Raw genomic sequence first — 19,006 nt, 5'->3', positions numbered from 1 at the left:
TTTAAGGTGAGATTTGAAGGATGGAAGACAGATGGCAACTGGAGAGGACAAACGGATCAAGTGAAGGGTTTGTTTTCAGCGTGGAGGGGAAAACACAGGAGGGAATTACTGCTGGCTACAAAATGGGGGCTATTAATACCTGCAGCGTCTCGAGCTTTGCACTTAGCCCGGCAAGCCGGGATCCTCGCAGGGCACCCAAGGCGGGGGCAGACACCGGCCTCTTTGCGATGCAGGAGTGTGGGTTTTTTTATGCTGACATGAATTGATGCCAGCGTAGCGTTGAGTGTACCCAGACAAAGCCGGGAGAGGGGTTATTAGCCGGCCAGCGGCCCTGCCATTGTCCCCACTATCTTCTCTTCCCTTTCAGCCTCCCTCCCCGTGGCCCAGGTCTCAAAGACCATCATGTGTCAAGAGATTAGTGACCTGCGCGAAGGGCAACTGCCTGCTTTGTGCCAGCAGCCCGGCGTCGGGGCTGTTATTTACTTGTTATTTGGTGCTGCCTCCATGGAGGTGTCCATGGAAAACGCGCCTGGAGAGCAATCTGCCCGCGCTGCAGAGCGCACGCAGGCGAGGAGCTGGGAGAGGAGGCACTTCAGGGTGGTGGGTTTCGGCGCGCTTGCTGCGTACCCGCACCGAGACCCCCAAATCCCCCGGGGTGGTGGGCCTAAGAGCCCAGCACCTCCAGAGAAGCGAGGAAAAACCTGGGCGGTGAGAAAATGAAACGGAGTGCAGAGGTGCCTGGGCACCTCACCGGGCACGGTGCTGGAGCCAGGGCCACGATGGGGCATTGCCCCACGGCAGTTTGAGTTTGCAGACTTGGTTTAAAAATTAAAAGATGGGAAGAGTCTGTCCTGTCTGCAGAGCCCTGCTCCACCTTTCCGTGCCTCTGGCAGAGAGCGGCTCAGAGGAGCGCTGCGTTTTTGAGGAAATGTGAATAAAAATGATGAGAGTTGGCCCTTCTGTGCAGTGCTGGGTATACATTAAATTTGTTCATGATGAAACACCCACGAAATGGACAGGTGCGATAAGAAAGCATTATTCCTGCCCGTGACCGGCTCATTATTTATTCTGGCTGTTTTTATTTTCTCAGCAGTGAAATGCACTCTCCTATAAACACGAGACGGTGATTTTCTGCAATCCTAAAAGTCAAACCTAGACCAAAACCACAGCTCACGTGATGTGGGAACAGCGGCGTCAGATCCTGCTTTAGATGCGATTTCAAACGTGTTCCCGGATCCCGGCTGAAGCAGACAGGCCGAGATGTGAGCCCCCATCAGCGCTGCGCACCCAGGGACGTTTCGTTCACGCCCGCTTTGATGCTGTAACTTCTGCCAAACTCCTGGCCCCAAACAGAGAGAAAGGGGTTTCTGGGGGCGCAGGGCCCCTGCCCTGCTGAGGCTACGGGATCAGGGGGGCTGGGTGACCCCCATGGGGCTGGGGGCTGCCCTGCGCCTTCCCTCTTCCAGGGGCAACTGGGGAGAGGGGGGGATTGCACCCACAGTTTGAAAATAAAAGGAAGGAGGGAGAGAAAGCCGGGGGGGGGCGGGGGGGGGGGCAGGACCCAGCCCAGGCCATCCCCTACCCTGGGGGTCTCCTTCGGGGTTTTGCTGCCCGGGCACAGCCGGGGTCCCCGCCTGGAGGGGGATCTGGGGGGGGGGCAGCGGCCCCGCCTGCCCCCGTGGAGGTTGTGCGGAGCCCCCCCCCGATTTTTTCCCTTTCGGCAAAGCGCCCGGCCCCGCTGCTCCGCTCCCGGCCCCGCCGCCCCTTCCCCAGCACCGGCCTTTCCGCCGGTTTTCACCCCGTTCCGCCGGGGGTCGGGCCCGCCCCGTCCCGGCCGCTCCGGGCCCCGCGCAGCTCAGCCTGCGGGACGGTCCCAGGCCCCCGCTCCTCATCCCGCGGAGGAGGCGGGCGGGGCCCTCCCCGCAGGCTTTCCTGCACTACCGCCGCTTGCCGAGCTCTCTTCTTTCGGAGAGGAACCGGCCGCCGAGCGCAGCCCGGGCTCTCCCGCTCTCCCCTCCCGGGACCGGCTTCGCTGGGGGAACCTGGGCGGAAAACGGGCCCCCGATTACCGACAAACGCCGACACAGCCCCCGAGGCCGGGGGGGCGGGGGGGGGGGGCCGACACCGACCTCCGGGGTCCCGGCGTGGGGCGCCCCGACGGGGCGGAGACTCCGGGCTCCGTTTCCCCGCGGGACCCGAGCCGCGGTCACGCGTGGCGGCGGGCGCGGGGGTGCTCGCCCCCGGGCCCATCCCATGACGGCGATGAGGCGGCGGTAATGCCATTAGCCCGGGGATTACGCGCCCGCGCCGGGATGTGACACACTTTCTCAAATGGAAGTTTTTTAAACAGAGGGATTTGCGTGATCCACCCCCCCCCCCGCTCCGTCCCCGTCCCCGCCCGCCCCCCGCGGTGCCCGCTCGGGTTTCAGGCCGCGGTCCCCCCCGCGCTGGCACGGCCCCGGCCGGGGCTCCCGTCTCCTTTTAAGGCAGCGGGCTCGGTGCGTGCGAGACGCCGGGCCCCGACGTGGGGAGCCGGGCAGCCCCGGGGGTGCGGGGCCGGGCGGGGCCGGGGGGGTGGGGGGGGACATTCCGCCCCCGCGCAGGAAGGGCGTTCTGTAATTTAACAACAACAAAAAAATAAAACACAATCAATCAAGCGGCGGGGCTGAGCGGGCGCCCGGATCAAAGCGGCGCGGAGGTAACGAGGGCGGGGTGCGGGCGGGGCGCGGAGGATGCGCCCCCCCAGCGCGGGGCGCGCAGGGGCCGCCCGGCCGGGCCGGGGTCACTCGCCGCCCGCCCTGACAAACAGGCTGGAAAATGTGTTTATAAGTTGTTCAAACTCTGGATAAACTTCAGCGGCGTTTGTGTCTGCGTCTCCCCGCCTGTTGTTATTTTCCAGAAATCTGGATTACTGGAAATATTTTCTTTAAAGCTGGAGAGAAATCTAAACAGTCTGAGGGCAGGGGGAGCTCGGGGGGGCGGCCCGGGGGCTGCCGCGCTGGCGGGGCTCCTCGGGTTTCCCCTCGCCGGGCCGCGCACGGACGGGGCGCGCAGCTCCGCGGGCGCGCAGCGGGAGGCGGGAGGACGGCGGCGCCGGGTCGAGCATCTCTCTCGGTCGCTGTCGATAAAAGCGCATCAGGCGGGGCCCGGGGCCCGGCACATCCCGGGCAGCTGCCGCCGCGCAGCGCGGCCCCTCCCCGGCCCCCCCGACGGGCACCGGAGCCGCGGGGAGGTGGTGGTGGAGGCGTTTTCCCGGGATCTCCCGGGGGTAAGGGGATTCCCACCCCGCCGAGGGGTGTGAGGGCAGGCGCGGCGCCCCGGGGAAGGGAGGCGGAGGAGAGCTGTCCCGGCCGCGGGTGGGTGAGAGCAAACGAGGGCAGTTTCGTTACACGTGGGTTTATTTTCCTCTCCAGGTGGAAAGGGAAAAGCGGCGCCGGGGAAGCTGCCGGGGCTGCGGGGCCGCCCCTCGCCCCCTCCCCGCCTGCCCCACGGCCCAGCTGCGGCGGGGTGGCCGGGCCGGGCCGGGCCGGGCCGAGGGAGGGGGGAATAGGGACGTTGTGAGCGGGAGGGGGGGACGGGGACCCCGGAGCTGGAGGGGGCCGCTGTGCCCCGAGGGGGCCCGGCGCCCGTCGGGCCTCTCCTGCGGGGCGAAGGGCTCCTGCCGCGGGCGAGGACGGGGCGGCGGGAGCCCCCCACGCCGCACCTGCGGGTTCGCTCCGGCCTGCGCGGCCGGGGGTCTCGGATGTCCCCGGGTCTGTCCCGGTGCAGCAGCGAGGAGCCCAGCCCGGCGGCACCGTCCCCCTCCCGCCACGGCACGGCTCTTTCCCACCCGCGCGTGGGTGTCCCGTTCCCCCCCCGTTCGGGAAGGTGCGAGCGGCCTCTCCTGCCCGGCCCCGCCGGGCCGCCCTGCCCAAGCGCCCGGGGGGGTCCCCTGCCGTGGCATCGGGGCCGGGAGGGGGGGACCCGACGGCTCGCCCTCGGCAGAGGAAAATCCCTCTCGCCTGGAGCCCGAGCGCCCGCGGGCGCTGCGCCCCGCGCTGCCCCGTCGCGGGGGGAGCGGTCCCCGGGGCGCGGGGCCGCCGCAGCCCGGTGGAGCCGGGAGGAGGGGAAGGCGGAGGCCCGGCTGCTTGTGAGAATTGTTATTTTTCATCAATCACCCGCAATTTGTGTAAGTGCCCCGGACAGGACACCAGCCGTCCTGCTGGCTGGGGTCACGGAGACAACACAGCGATGGAGAAGAGCAAATTGCATTTGCTCACCAGCTCACAGATCCAAATTACGGCCCTCGCATGGCGCGGGGAAGGGAGCGAAAGGTCCATGTGACATGAGGGAAATATGAAGGACTTTGACAGGTCTTAAACGGCCTGGCGCCAAGGCCTAAGTCTACCGGCTAAAAATAGAAAAGGGATGATAAGTGGAGATGGGCAGAGATGAAAGGGGAAGAGCGAGCGGGGCCGCGCTGCGGAGCGGGTGGGGCGCGGGGGCGGCCGGGACGGGCCGGTTCCCCCGGCCGGGCCCGGGACGGATCCCCCGCGGCGGCCCGGCCGCCGCCGTCCCAGCCCGGGGACCGCTCGCCAGCGGAGCGCCGGGCCCGCAGGCGGCCAGGGCGGCTCCCGGGAGCCGGGCACGGCGGCCCCCGGGAGCCGGGCACGGCGGCCCCGAGCGCTGCAGCGCCCTGGGGCGGGCGGGGAAACCCTCCCTGGGAAGGGGACGGTGCGGGGACACCGCTCGTCCCCGACTCCCGGGGCAGGGCTGGCCTCGGGGCGGGAGGAAGAAACCCCGCGCCGGGGGCCGCTGGCTCATCTCTCCCGGCCCCGTGCCCGGTCACGGGCGCGGAGGACGGGGGCGACGCCGGGTTTCGCCCGGCCGCGGGCTTGAGCGGCCCGCCCCGTCCATGGGCGCAGGCTCCGGCGTCGGGTCCGCGGCCGGACCTGCCCAGGGCGGTGGGCGCCCGGCTCCCCGTTACCCCCCCACCCCCGGCAGTCCCACCGGCGGGCGCCGGTACAGAGGGTCGGGGAGACGAGGCTGCTCTGGATCGGTTTTATTCTGCAGGCCAGGGCGTTTGCGACGTTACAGCGGTGCGGGGGACGCGGCCGGGGGTCCCGGGCCCCGGGCCGGAGGAGAGGCGACCTTTCCTGGCGCGGACCCGGCTGCCTCCAGGCCCCGACGGGCCGGGCCCCCCGCGTCTCCCCGCGGAGCGGCGGGCGAGGTGGCTGCGGCTGCGGGAGAGCCGCCCCCGGCGTGGGGCGATGCCGCCCCGGGGCGATGAAAGGCTTCGGGTTTGCTTTGTGAGGGGGAATTTAAAAAAATAAAATAAAATAAAATACGAGCAAGCCCCACTTTTGCCAAAGCTGCCGTCAGCAGTTTTCCGCGGCGGCGAGGAAGCAAAGTCCAAATCGGGTCTAAATTTCAGTCCCTGCTCCCCGTTCAATGGTCAGCGGGACCCCCCACCCTCCCCCGCCCCCCCGGCCCCGCCGCCCGGGGCAGCCCCGGGGGGACGCGCTGTGCCCGCCCCGACGGTGGCGGTGGCGGGGCCGGGCAGCGCAGGCCGAGGTGAACCTGCCGCGGGACACGGGCAGGTTGTGGACGGCCCCGAGAAGAGCCCGGGGCTTGGGTTTGGGCTCTTCCTGGCGCCCCGGGGCAGCGGGCGGGGATGGCTATCGGCAGGATGAACCGGGGGGGGGGATAAAGAGGAGAGGTCGGGGTGCGGAGGGGGCACCCGGGGGTCCCCGCGTCCCCACCCTGCGCGGGGAGCAGCGACACGCGGCCCCGAGGGCTCCGAGCTGCTGCGGCCGCGCCTCGCTGCGCATCCGCGGAGCGGGAGGGCCGGGGGCCGGGCCGGGGGGCAGAGGAGGGGGCCGGCCTCCGCCCCCCCCTCCGTCCCGCCTGGCCGCAGCGCAGGCGGCGGGGGCAGGAGCCTTGGAAGGATGGCAGGGCGCTTTTTGAAGATTTGGGGGTAAATATGAAGTGACAAGAGACGGGTCTTTATTGTGAGGGCTCAGCCGCCTGGCGCCAGGGCCCTCTTCAGCCACCGCGGCCCTCAGTTAATCAGCGCAGATCTCCAAACCGACCTCTCCGCGGGGACACCCACCGCGCCCGCCGCACCCCCCCGCACCCCCCCCTCCGGGCCCCGGCGCGGCGGGACCGGCCCTAATCCCTCTGCAAACAGCCCCGGCGTGTCCCCCTCCGCCTTATCTGCCTCCCCCCGCCCGGGTAAACAGCCCCTCCGGCCGGGCACAGCCGCGCCGGGCCCCCGGCCGCGCAACCCGCCGCGCCCCGACGGCGGGGTCTGCGCCTCGGCCGCGGGCGCGGGGCTGCGGGCGGGACCCCCCACCCCCGCTGGGGGCGGCTGCCGGCAGGGCGGGGGGGCGACGGCAGGGAGCGACTCACCCGCGCCGGAGGTCGCCACTCGGGGCCTCGCCGCCGCCCGCAGCTCTCCGCCGGGCCGCGCTCCCGGCGGCCGCCCCGTCGGCGCTGCGCGGCATTGCGCGGCGGGGCGCGGAGCGGCGGGCGGGGCGCGCCCCACCTCGATCCGCTCTCCAGGATCTGTCGTAAGACGGCAGCCGCCGAGCTCCCCCGGCCGCTCCACCCCCCCGGCCCGCCGCCCCCGCAGAGACCGGCGGGGGCCCCTTGCCGCCGCCCCCCCGCCCCGGAGCCGCGGGCCGGGCGGACCCGGGCGCCGCTCCCCGCTCCGCCGAGGCGGCTCCGCGCTGTCCCCGCACCGGCGGCGGCCGCTCCCCGGCCGCGGCGCAGGCAGGGCTGACCCGGTATGCGGAAAGGAGCCGGGGGTGGGATTTCGAGCACTTTTCTCTGTCATTGGTTAATATTTTATTCTGTTGACATGTTTTCTTACTGCCGATGCTTCCGACACCTTCTTCTTTTTTTTTTTTTTCCCCCTTTTTTTTTTTTTTCCCTTCTTCCCTTCCTCCCTCCCTCCGCGACCCTCCCGCCCCCCCGCGCCCCGGAGCTTGGCCGGAGCTGTCAAAACCACGCCTATGCAGATCCACAATTGGTCTGAAACGCGTAAAATCAGCAATCAAGGGGGCTTGGCTCATTAGCGGGCGGATCAGAGCAGGAAGGACATGTGAGATAGTCACAGTTTTACAGAGATCAGGACAAGATCTAACCGTTTCCACTCCGGCTCCTTTAGCCATGAGCAGCCCTCGCCCCAGCGCCGTCCGCGGAGCGCGCAGCCGGGCCGGGGCGCAGCCAGGGCCCGCGGGGGTGTGAGGGGCAGCGCGGCCGCCCCTGCCCCGCCGCGCCCCGCGCCGCTCCGCGCAGCCCCGCGCAGCCCCGCGCCGGCTTTTGTTTCTATTTTAGTCGGGAAGGACTTTACCGGGAGGGCTCTCTCCCTCGCTCGCTCTCCCTCGCTGCAGCAACAACAACAAAAAATAAGGACCTACTCTCTCCCCTCCGCAGACCGGGAGTCCCAGGAGCCGGGAACTGCCTCTCTTTTTTTCTTCTTCTTCTTTTTATTTTTTTTTTTCCCAGATCTAGTTCCGCTGTTTTTCGGCTTTTTTTTTTTTTTTTTTTTTTTTTGGTGTGTGTGCTTTTTTGTGTGTGTGTGTTGTTGATTTTCCTTCCTCTTCCAGAGACTCGAGCGAGTTCGCTGGGCAGGAGAGAGGGGGGGAAAAAAAAAAAGAACAAAAAACCGCACGCACACATTTTTGTAAAGGGAATCCCTCTTTTTCTCCTGGATTTGTGGATGCACCGATGAGAGATCCAGCCTTCCCAGGGACTGCCATGGCTTACCACCCCTTCCACGCACCCCGGCCGGCCGACTTCCCCATGTCCGCTTTCCTTGCAGCCGCCCAGCCTTCCTTTTTCCCCGCTCTGGCTCTGCCTCCGGCGGCGCTGGCAAAGCCCATGCCGGACCCCGGGCTGGCCGGGGCGGCCGAGGCCGGGCTGCACGTCTCGGCCCTGGGACACCACCACCAGGCCGCCCATCTGCGCTCGCTCAAGAGCCTGGAGCCCGAGGAGGAGGTCGAAGACGACCCCAAAGTAACGCTGGAGGCCAAAGAGCTTTGGGACCAGTTTCACAAGCTGGGCACCGAGATGGTGATCACCAAGTCCGGGAGGTAAGAGCCGGCCCCGCGCAGCCCCGCGCAGCCCGACCCGCACCTGCGCGGCCGCGCAGCGCCCTCGCCCCTCCGTTTCATCCCGCTTCCCCCGGTGCTCGCCAAATCCGCCCCGATGAATGAACGCGGGAAGTTTCGATCCCTGGAGTTTTTTTGGAGGTGTTTACCCCCCCCGCTCCGAGCTTTCCCCACACCCCCCAATTATTACTTTTCCGAGCGCGATCCCAAATTAAATTTGTGCGCGGTAATTGAGCGCCCGTAATCCCCCGCTGCGTTTCTTTACGCCGCTTCTCGCCGCTTCCTTCCCTCCTGCCAAACTTTCCCCGCGGCCGGGGTCGTCCCCGGCCCTGCCCGTGTCCCCGGCCCCGGGGGCTGCCCGGGTGCTGGGCGAGGGGCTCGTCGGAGGGCAGGGAAACGGGGTGAAATCCGGGATGCCTTTCCCCCCCTCATTTCCCGCAATGGGATTTTTGAGCTTTTCCCCTGCTTTCTGCCCCCGGCGGGTGCAGCAGGGCGGGGTGAGAGGCAGAGGGACGTGAGAAAGGCTGGAAATCCTCCGCGGAGCTGAGCTGAAAGACGGTGGTTTCGGAGCGGCAGCCGGGGCCGGGCGGTGCGGGGCGGCTCGGCGGGGCCGCGGCCGTCGGGGGTCGGCGGCGGGCGGGTGGGCGCAGCCCTGTACCGCTCTGGGTCTCTCCGCAGGAGGATGTTCCCCCCGTTCAAGGTGCGGGTGAGCGGCCTGGACAAGAAGGCCAAATACATTTTGCTGATGGATATAGTGGCGGCCGACGACTGCCGGTACAAGTTCCACAACTCCCGCTGGATGGTCGCCGGCAAGGCCGACCCGGAGATGCCCAAGCGCATGTACATCCACCCCGACAGCCCGGCCACGGGGGAGCAGTGGATGGCCAAACCTGTTGCCTTTCACAAGCTCAAGCTCACCAACAACATCTCGGACAAGCACGGCTTTGTAAGTGCGGCTGCGGGGCACGGCGGAGACCCCCGAGCAGGGACCACCACCCCCCCCACCCCCCCCAGCAGGGACCCCCGGAGAAGGAGGGGGGTTTGCCTGGTGCCGGGGCTGTCCGGCCCTGCTCTGCCCGGGGGCGGCCGGGGGGGGACCCGCTGGGCTTTAACGGCGTCTCCCCCCGGCACCAGCACGCTCGGGGCTGGGCTGGACGGCGGGGCCTTGCCGGGCCCTGCGGCGGCCTGGCTGTCCCGCAGCCCCCCCGGGCCCTGCTCCCGCCCGGCACGGCGGGGCAGCTCCCCGCCGTCCTGGGGACGGCTCCCCCGGGGGGGGGAAAGAGGGGTCTGGGCAGCCTCGGGGTGCCCTTGGCTCCCGCATCCCCGACCCTCCCGGCCTCCGCGGCCTGTCCTGACGCCTTTCCCCGGCCCTCGGGGCTCTGCGGGAAGCGGGATTTAGGGGGTGGATGTGCGGGGCCGAGGCCGTGCCGGGGGATGCAGCGAGGGCAGCCCCGACGGGGCGGCGGGGCCGTGTCCGCGCAGGTGCAGGCCGGGCTGTGGGGCCGGGCTGTGGGGCCGGGCCGGGCCGGGGGCAGCGGTGCTGGAGGCGGCGGCACCTGCGCTGGGTTTCCGCGGCCGGGAGCAGGGCCGGAGCCGTTGGCAGCCACGGCTCGGCACCGGCTGCGTCTGCAAGGCTCCCAAACACCCCTATTTATTTCCCTATTGATCATATCTGCGTGGCCTTCCGGAGGTTAAAAAAAACCAAAAACAACACAACAACCAAAACCCAAAACCAAAAATAGAGACAAAACCCCAAACTACCTAAAAAAAATAAAAAGGGGGGGGAAAAGAGAGAGAGAGGGAAAGAAAGAAAGAAAGAAAGAATGAAAGAAAGAAAGAAAGAGAAAGAAAGAAAGAAAGAATGAAAGAAAGAAAGAAAGAAAGAGAAAGAAAGAATGAAAGAATGAAAGAAAGAAAGAAAGAAAGAAAGAGAAAGAAAGAAAGAAAGAAAGAAAGAAAGAAAGAAAGAAAGAGAAGCCGAAGCGTGCTGGCAATTTGCGGAGACCCGCAGAAAGCAGGGTCAAAACGCGAGGGGAGCGTGGTCCTGCGTGAATGCACGGGGGGGGAAATCACAGCGCAGAAGCCGGCTATCTTTAGCCTCTGGACAAGCATTTCGGGCGATAAAGGGACAGTTCATCGCCCAGCCTGGGTGACCTGGTAATTAGCGGGGGGCCGAGGCCGGCGGCAGAGCCGCGGGGTGCGGGACGCGGCGCTCAGGTGGGGAGAGCAGCTCCGCAGCTCCCCGCGTAACTTTTATCTCTCTTTTTCTTTTTTTTTTTTCTTCTAAGGCAGGGAAAGAGCGTCTTTGTTAAATAATACATTGCAAGGTTATTTATAGACAGCAAGGTAAATCGATAGAGAGGGAGTCTATAAAATAGCGTTTTTTTGATACTGGGGAAAAACTAGTTTGATTCAGCGTTTTTAACGGTTCGCCTCCTTCAATTAAAGATTTCTGGTATCTGTCGTTGTCCAAAATCCGGACTGTGTTAAATCTGGCAGATGAGGGTTTAGCCAGTGCCCATCTGGTCAGAGAGGGATGATTATTTTTTTTTAAAGGAATGCAGATTTGCACGCCTGAATGAGACTTTTTGCACCATTTTCATGACAAATCCCGTCTAGATGATATCAGTATAATAGCGATCCGACAGTTCATCAGCAGGTGATTATTGCTGGGGTTAAAAAAAGGGGGGATTTTTTTTTATTGCCTTCTAAAACGAAATGAAGTGATAATTATTTAGCCATTTGGCCGACGTTATTTGACAATAATTACTCAAGCTTTCGCCGTTTCCCTACCAATTCCGGGCGGTGAATACTGCATTTCAGCCCGACCACAGCAGGTTGGGGAATTATTTAATCGCTATCGGGCAGGAAAACGTTGCCGGTGCGGGCAGCGAGGGGCAGGGGGTCGGAGCGGCCCCCGGGGCGCGGCTCGGGGGGTTCCGCCGCTTCCAAAAATCCTCGGCCAAATCGCGGTGAATTCGGTTTTTTTTTTTTTTAAAAAAAAAAAAAAAGGCAAACCAAAAAAACCCAAACCACGAACAAAAAAACCCCACGAGAGGGTAGAGAATGGCTTTGAGTGTTGGCGAGGCTTTCAGACACCTGGTTGGGAAAAAAAAAAATGTCTGTTCCTTCTGCAGCGTTGCTCCGAGACATAAATTTAACATGGCTCATGGTGAAACGCTCCTTTCACGTCGCAGGCGCTGGCTGGGGCTGGCACGGGTTTCTGCCGCCACCGACACAAATCCAGAGGCTTTTTAACATTATTTTTTTTGTGGTGGTGAGGTATTTTTTTTTTTTTAGAGGACGGACATATGAAAAGCGGCGAGAAACGTGTCGAAAGCTCGCCTCGCGTTTGCAGGGTTGTAATAAAACGGAGAGATACCTTTTGCTGCTTTATTGCCGTGCTTAACACCCGCAAAGATGCTGCTGTGCCTGCCTTCCCCTGACCTCCTTATTTCGGGGCAGATTGTGCAACGGCACAAACAAAAAATAAAAAATCTCCCTCTTTGGCATCCGCCGGCATTCCTTCCTCACGGTGAATTTGGGGTTGGTTTTTTTTTGTTGTTGTTTTCGGGAGAAAAGGGATTTTTTTAGGGAGGTAGCTAGACACGCGTGTAACGTGGAGCGGGAGGCTGACGGCAGCCACGGGCTGTGCTCTCTCGCCCACCCAGACCATCCTGAACTCCATGCACAAGTACCAGCCCAGGTTCCACATCGTCCGGGCCAACGACATCCTCAAGCTGCCCTACAGCACCTTCCGCACCTACGTGTTCCCCGAGACCGACTTCATCGCCGTCACCGCCTACCAGAACGACAAGGTACGGCCGGGCAGCCCCTGCCCTCTCCCTGCCCTTCCCTCCTGCCCTCTCCCCTGCCTCTGCCCATTCCTTATCCCCTGTCCCTGCACCTACCCCTGCCCTCACCCCTGTCCCATCCCTCACCCAGTCTTAGGGTGTATTTGTGTATGTGCGTGTGCGTGAGGACATTTTTTGGGAGAGTGGCCAAAAGGCAGCAACAGGAGAACGGTTAAACCCCAAGCCCTCAGAGCAGGAGGCACCCTTCATACTACTGCTATTATTATTGCTATTGCTGTTGCTTATACTAACGCTATTATTAGTACTTCTATTATTACTATTAATAATTGCCTCCTGGACTTTGTCGCACCTTTTCTGGGCCACGGGAGCCTTCGCTGCAGGCCCAGGCTGCAGAGAGCAGCGCGGCGGCCTGGGCAGCCTGACGGAGAAGGTGCCCTGGGCTCGGGAGGAGCCAAAAAAATAGAGCCAGATAAGCTAATTTTAGTTGCTTTCGTGATTTAGTAAGTGTCGCCCTGTGAGCAGCGGAGCCAGGAGGGCTCGGTGGGGAGTGGAGAGCCTCCGCCAGCCCCCTCCAAGGCTTGTGTGCGTGCGTGTGTGTGTTTTAACCCAAAAGCTGACCCCCACCTCCACCTCTGGCTGCTGATGCTAATTGACAGCTCCGTCTGAGGGTCCTGGTGGGCTTGTTTCCCTCGTAAAGTTTATGGCGAAGAGTCACAATCGATTAAAGAGCACTTTGTCTGCTCGCCCGCCGCAAGCTGCGCGGGGCAGCCGCCGGCCGGTGGGCTCCGTCGGGCGGCCGCGGGCGGGGGACGCTGCGGGCCGGGGCGGGCCGGGCGGGCGGGGGTGCAGCGGGGCCGGGCAGCCGTGCCTTTTTCCAGCGCCCCTCTCGGGGCCGTATTTCAGAGCCATGCATTATTGAGCACCCTGATGTCGCCGGCCCCAGAAGCCCGTGGCGGGGAGGGATAAGAATAGCTTTTAACCAGCGCCGCGCGGCTCAGTCGCCATCTTCCCTCCGGGGGGCCGTGAAAAATAACTTCCTATCATTAAGACTCGATTAATAATTCAAGCCTAAACCTCAGCATCATTTTTAATAAAGCATGCGGTGTGTTAAAGCGGGGCCGCGGCGCGTTTCGCAGCCTGCGCTGCGCACCCCGGGCCCCCCGACGGCGGCGGGGGGCGGGCAGGGCTTCAGGCCGCCTCCCTTCTCCGTCTCCCCCCCCGCAGATCACCCAGCTGAAAATCGATAACAACCCCTTCGCCAAGGGCTTTCGCGACACGGGCAATGGCCGGCGGGAGAAGAGGTAAGGGGTGTCCCCCGTCCCCCCGTTCCCCCCGCTCCGCCCCCGCGCAGCCCCCGCTCCGCGCCCGCGGAGGGCCGGGCGGTGCCCGACGCTGCCTCTCGCCCCGTAGGAAGCAGCTCTCGCTGCCGTCCCTGCGGATGTACGAGGAGCCCTGCAAGCCCGACCGCGACGGCGGCGAGTCGGACGCCTCCTCCTGCGAGCCCTCGGCGGTGCGCGACGCCCTCCACTCCCCCGTGGGTGCCCTCCCCAGCCCCCTGCGCCTCAAGGGCAGCAGCAGAGGTAAAGGGGAGACCCCCGGCTCGGCCCCCGGCCCGCCGCCCCTCTCCCCTGCCTTCCCGGCGTCGGGGCGGGGGGGTGGTGGTGGTGGTGGTGGTGTCTGGATTCCCAAATTTCCCCAAACGTCGGGTTTCTGCCCGCTGGGAGCCGGTGGGTGCCGGTTTCTTTGGGGCAGAGAGGCAAACCAGCAGGGAAAAAAAAGATGGGGATGGGCACGAAGGAGCGCAAGGGTTGAAAGGACAAGAAGCGAGCGAACGCGAATGGCATTCACGGTTTGCAACGTTTTCCTGTTTATACGTTAGTGTAAACAAGAAGAAATGGCAAGGCAGCCCGTGCGCTCGACGCGTTTGCCCGGCTCCTCGCTGGTGCGTGCCCTGCCTTTCATGGCTAGCTCACATTCCCTGGAAAAAAAAAAAAAAGCTCAAGAATTAATACATTTGAAAGGGGAAAAAATGTTGTAACTCCAGGGCTTCAAGCTAGTAAATGAAAACAAACTAGCAGTTCCCACGTTGCAGTTTTTAGATGCTGGGTTTTGTCTTGCCGCACTATCAATCTGCTCTTTAAACTTTCCACCAGCCCGATTCCCTGCAAACCTTCATCAAAACTGCAACCCCCCCAGCCCGAGCTGTGGGAGGGTTTATTACACCCCTCTCCTCTTTCAAAGGCTTCCCCGAATATTCGCCCCAGCCTGCAGAGTTTCACCTAACCCGCACCAAAATGTTTTTTTCGTTTAGCGGGAGCCAGTCGGGCAGGGGCTCTGCTCCCCTCGCCCTCGCCATCCCCTTGCCTCTCGTCCCCCTTCCTCCTCTGAGAGCTCGATGGGTTTTTTAAATTAAAGCCCCTTTTAGGAAAGTCTGTACCATACCTCTTGCCTTAAAACTGCCTCTTTAACCTGCCTCAACCTGCACATTTGGAATAAATCCACGGCGCTGTTGATCAGCTCCACGTAATTAAATATATACAGGACCATTTCCTCCGCGCTCTCTTCATCCCCAGCTCTGCAGCCCGCTTTGAGTTTGCAGCTAACGAGAGCGATGCTGTAATAGATTTTGGTCCTCCATCAAACATGTTTTTCCTGTTTGGCAGAGCAACAGGACTGCTGTTGTTAATCCCCTTCCCCAGAGCGACCGCCGCACGAGGGCCCGTTTCTGCCCCCAAAAGGAGTTTCTCCCATTAATAATGGTCGGGACCTTGCTGCCGCAATCTCTCCCCGACACCAGGGCTCTCGCGAGTGACCCGCTCCTCGCTTCCCCCGGGTGCTTCTGCTCTGACCCTCTGTCCCTCCATCCCCTTGCAGAGGAGAAGCCAGGGGCCGACAGCGATGCGGAGGTGGAGAAGGCACCTGAGGAGCGGCCGGCGGCAGCGGCCAGCCCCGGTGGGGAGAACGTGACACCCCACGGCAGCCCCCGGTGCCCAGAGGAGCGGAACAAGGAGAGGCGCAGCCCGGAGAAGGTCAAAGATGGTGCGTCCTCCCGGGAGGGTCCCGGCGAGGGCCTGTTCGGCGCACGGGGCCTGGAGAAGGACAAGGTGGAAGGACGGAGGAAAGAGCCGGACCCGGGCAAGAAGGATGCGGAGGGCGGCGGGCTGGGCAAGGAGGCCTTCGCCCCGCTGATGGTGCACACGGACAGCCCCCCGCACCTGAGCGCCGGGCACCTGCAGAGCCTGGCGCTCTCCGGCCTCCACGGGCAGCAGTTCTTCAGCCCCTTGGGTGCCGGGCAGCCCCTCTTCATCCACCCGGGACAGTTCGCCATGGCCCCCGGCGCCTTCTCCGCCATGGGCATGGGACACTTGCTGGCCTCGGTGACCGGCGGGGGCAGCCTGGAGAACGGAGCCCTCTCGTCCGCCCCGGGTGCGGCAGGGACGGCCACCCCTTTCCCTTTCCACCTTTCCCAGCACATGCTGGCCTCTCAGGTAAGCCCCCGTGCTCCCCCCGCGTCCCCGTCCCCATTCCCACTGTCCCGCCAGGCCCTGGACCCTCCTCTCCATGTCCTTCCCCAGAGCTCCCCAAACGAGCAGAGCGCTTTGGGGCACGGGTCGGCCTCACCCCCAGTGTGGGGTCATACAGGGTGGCCCCAGCGCAGGTCAGGAGCTGTTGGTGCCCCCAGCCTCCCCCGTGCCCCCTGCAGCCTGTGGGGACAAGGGGATGTCGCTCCCCCGGACCCCTGACGTGCTGCCTGGTGCGGCACGGGCAGGACATGGGGGACATTTTGAAGGTTGGCCTCAGGGCTGATTTGAGGAGGAACCTTGATTTTTTTGCAGCTGATACAATTCCCCCATAGGCAGGGGCAGAGTCGGGAGCCGTGGCCCTGCCTGACCTGGCTGTCCCCATCCAGCAGCCCCCCGTCTCCCTTCCAGCCCCGAAACGGCTCCCACAACGCCTGCGCTTGTGTTGCCCTTGCCAGCCCCTATGATGAAATGCATAAAGATGTCTTTGAACTCCCCTAATTTATCGATCCTACTTAACAATGTGTTTTAATGTGGTTAAAGGTCTGTGATGCTGCACAGACGGGGACACGCAGTGTGCGGGGAGGCCCAGGGGCAGGCAGGGGGCAGGTCCTGGAGAGGGGTTCGTGCCCGATGGCACCAGCCCGGGTCGGTGCGGGGCGGATGGGGCTCCCCAGCTGTACCCCCTCCCTCAGCCTGTCCCACAGGGATATGCCCACGCTGTGTTTTTGAGATTACTCCAGGGTGTCCGGCTTTGCCTCGGCTTTCTTGGAGGAACACAGCTCAGGTGCAGGCAGGAGTGGGGACGCAGCAGAGCATCAACATGGCTCTCACCCGTCTCTCTCTCTCTCCGCAGGGAATCCCGATGCCCACCTTCGGCGGACTCTTCCCCTACCCCTACACCTACATGGCGGCAGCCGCAGCGGCCGCCTCGGCCATGCCGGCCACCAGCGCGGCGGCTGCCGGGCCACTCTCCCGCAACCCCTTCCTGGGCAGCAGCCGTCCCCGCCTGCGCTTCAGCCCCTACCAGCTCCCGGTCACCATCCCTCCCAGCACCAACCTGCTGACCACCGGCTTGCCCGCCAGCCTCAACCCCGGCTCCGAGGGCTCCAAGGCTGGCAGCAGCCGGGAGTCCAGCCCCCTCCCCGAGATGCCCCTGCACAAGGGGGGCAGCCAGCGCCCCGCCGCCTCCCCCAAGGGCTCCCTGAAGGAGTCCCTCAACGAACTGCAAAACATCCAGAGACTGGTGAGCGGGCTGGAGAGCCAGCGGGAGCTGTCACCCGGCAGGGAGTCCCCCAAGTGACCGACGGGGCGGGCAGCGAGCCCTCCCGGCGGGGCGGAGAAGCACTGGTATTTTGTACAGCACAGTATAAATATTTATTGTGGAGTGAGGGGTGGGAGCCGACGGGGAACGGGGGGCTGGAGCGGAGGGATGGAGCCCCGCCGGCCAAGCGGACCCATCGCCCCAGCGCCAGGAACGAGAGGTGGGAGCGCAGGGCTCGCCCGTCCCCCCGGCTGTGGGGCTGGGAGCGGGCCCCCCCCGCTCCAGCGCGGCCGCGGAGCCCCCCGGCCCCTCCGCTCCCCCGCTCCGGGCACTGGGCAGCTCGGGGGGGGCAGCGAGCCGGAGCGGAGGCACCCGATGGACGGGGCGGCCCCGACCCCCGGCCCCAGCCCCGGCCCCGGGGAGGTGAGCGGGGCCGAAACCTCCTCTGTGCAAGGGGAGGGGGGGGAGGAAAAATAATTAACAACAACAACAACAAAAAAGAAATAAGAAACGAAACGTGGGAAACGAACCGCCTCGGCAGCCACCGCCGCGCAGAGCTGGGACGGCGGGGGGAGCCCCGCGGGTACCCGGGCAGATATTTATGAAATAAATGGTAATTTGTGTAAATAAGCTATAAGGATCCCAGAATATGCAAATTGGTATTAATTTATTCAGAGTTGTACATTGGTGTGTACATAATATTTAGAGTTTAACTCATCGCATTTAAGTTTTTTGGTTTTTTTTTTTTTTCATTTTACATGAACGTATATATTGTAAATGAAAACTATTTAGCTCTTTGTGATTGAAGGAGATATCGGTTTCTTTAACTGTGTTTTAAAATATTGTTTATCCCGCCTGTTCTCTAGGACAATCATGTGCCACCGGTAAAACAATTTTTGGAGTCATTGAAACTAAGAGTTCAATTCTCTAACGGACTTTTGCAAGGAAAAAAAAAAATAGAATCCAAATCGTAACTAAAATATCGCTACAGTGCGGGGTATAGAGAATGCAGGAATAAACCTCAGGTTTTTATTTTTCACTCCAGAACAAAAAAAAAAAAGTATAATAAATTTAAATATCACAGGACTGTGCTCTATATTTGTTTTAAAATAAAAAGATACATGATTTGCAACGTGCTGGTTACTCGGGTATCTGTCTGTTCAGTTTTGATGAATCCTCACATCTTTCAATAAAAAAACTACTCGGAGAAGTCCTGCCGGCTCCCGCCTGTTTCATTCCCTCCGCCCTCCCGCGGCCGCACCCCCCCGTCGGGGCCGCCGCTCCTCCGCAGGTGCGCAGCGCTGCGCGGGCCGCCCGGCCCACGCCGGGGTTCGGTTCCCCGTGGCGGCGGGAGGGGCTGCGCGGCCGCGGCGGCTTCCCCGGCCCCGGCGCGGGCTCGATGGGGAAAGACGAAAATCCCCCGAGGTGCGCGGCCCCCGCCCCGGCGCAGCGCTCCGCGGGGGCTCCCGGGGACGGGGAACCTCCGCCGGCTCCGCCCGTCGGGGGTTCCTGCCTTCGGGGCCTTCGCCCGCCCCACGAGCGGCCCCGCCGCGGCAGGGGGTCGGCACACCCGCACAGGTGCGCAGGGTGGGGCGCGGAGGCGTCCGCGGGCGCGCTAGCGGGCGCGCACCGGGATCCCCCGGGTGCGGCGGGGAGGATGCGGCGCCGGGACCCTCCGCGGGTGCGAGTCTGCCCGCGCCGTCCTCGGGGCGCACGGGACGGTGCCGCCCCGGGAGGGCAGGGCCCGGCACGCCGGTACCGTCCCGCCACGCCGCGGGGATGCGCAGCCGTACCGGCGGGGACGGGACACGCTCCGGTACGCCGGCACCGGCGGGGGTTGGGGTGCGCCGGACACACCGGCACCGACGGGGAAGGGGTGACCCGGGCAGGCCGGTACCGTCGGGGCTGGGGCTGCCCCGGGGCGGGGGCTGCGGGTCCCCACGCCTCCCCCCGCGCTCGGAGCCGCTCGGGGCGTTGCGGGGCGCGGCCGAGGAGGACGCCAACAACCCTTTTCCTCACCAATTACCCTTCTCCCGCTCCGGGGAAGATTTACGAGCCCAATTGCGGGGCCGGGGCGGGGGGCACGTCCCCCGCGGGCGCGGAGGCGCAGCGCCGGGCGCCGGGTGCCCTCTGCTGGTGCCGCCGCGCACCCGCCGCCGCCCGGCCCCGACGGGGCGGGTCGTGCGCGGCCGCGGCCCCTCCCCGGGCTCCCCCGAACCCCCGCCCCAGCGCGCCGGGGGGCTGCAGGCAGGGAAGGGGCTGCGGGGACACCCCCGCCCTCTCCGATCGCCGCAGCGTCTGCCGGGGCTG

At 64.3% G+C, this 19,006-nt stretch overlaps 1 protein-coding gene across 1 annotated transcript; it reads left to right on the top strand.

The window, feature by feature from the left end:
- The first annotated feature begins 7,581 nt into the window (after positions 1-7,581).
- On the top strand, positions 7,582-17,875 carry TBX2 (T-box transcription factor 2). The gene is made up of 7 exons (XM_072882073.1): positions 7,582-8,078; positions 8,775-9,042; positions 11,768-11,914; positions 13,136-13,212; positions 13,322-13,491; positions 14,786-15,399; positions 16,289-17,875. The coding sequence occupies exons 1-7, from the start codon at positions 7,714-7,716 to the stop codon at positions 16,733-16,735; spliced, it is 2,088 nt and encodes a 695-aa protein (XP_072738174.1). The 5' UTR covers positions 7,582-7,713; the 3' UTR covers positions 16,736-17,875.
- Positions 17,876-19,006: the final 1,131 nt, after the last annotated feature.

Source organism: Ciconia boyciana, chromosome 17 (genome assembly GCF_034638445.1).
Source record: "Ciconia boyciana chromosome 17, ASM3463844v1, whole genome shotgun sequence".
NCBI lineage: Eukaryota > Metazoa > Chordata > Aves > Ciconiiformes > Ciconiidae > Ciconia > Ciconia boyciana.
The sequence above is the reverse complement of the archived record's forward strand: the minus strand, read 5'-3'. Positions and strand labels throughout refer to the sequence as shown.

Excerpts from the sequence above, each read along its gene's own strand:
- TBX2 (XM_072882073.1), top strand. The coding sequence starts at position 7,714 with ATGAGAGATCCAGCCTTCCCAGGGACTGCCATGGCTTACCACCCCTTC. Across the intron at positions 9,043-11,767 it reads TCTCGGACAAGCACGGCTTT|ACCATCCTGAACTCCATGCA; the intron begins GTAAGTGCGGCT and ends TCGCCCACCCAG. Across the intron at positions 15,400-16,288 it reads AGCACATGCTGGCCTCTCAG|GGAATCCCGATGCCCACCTT; the intron begins GTAAGCCCCCGT and ends CTCTCTCCGCAG.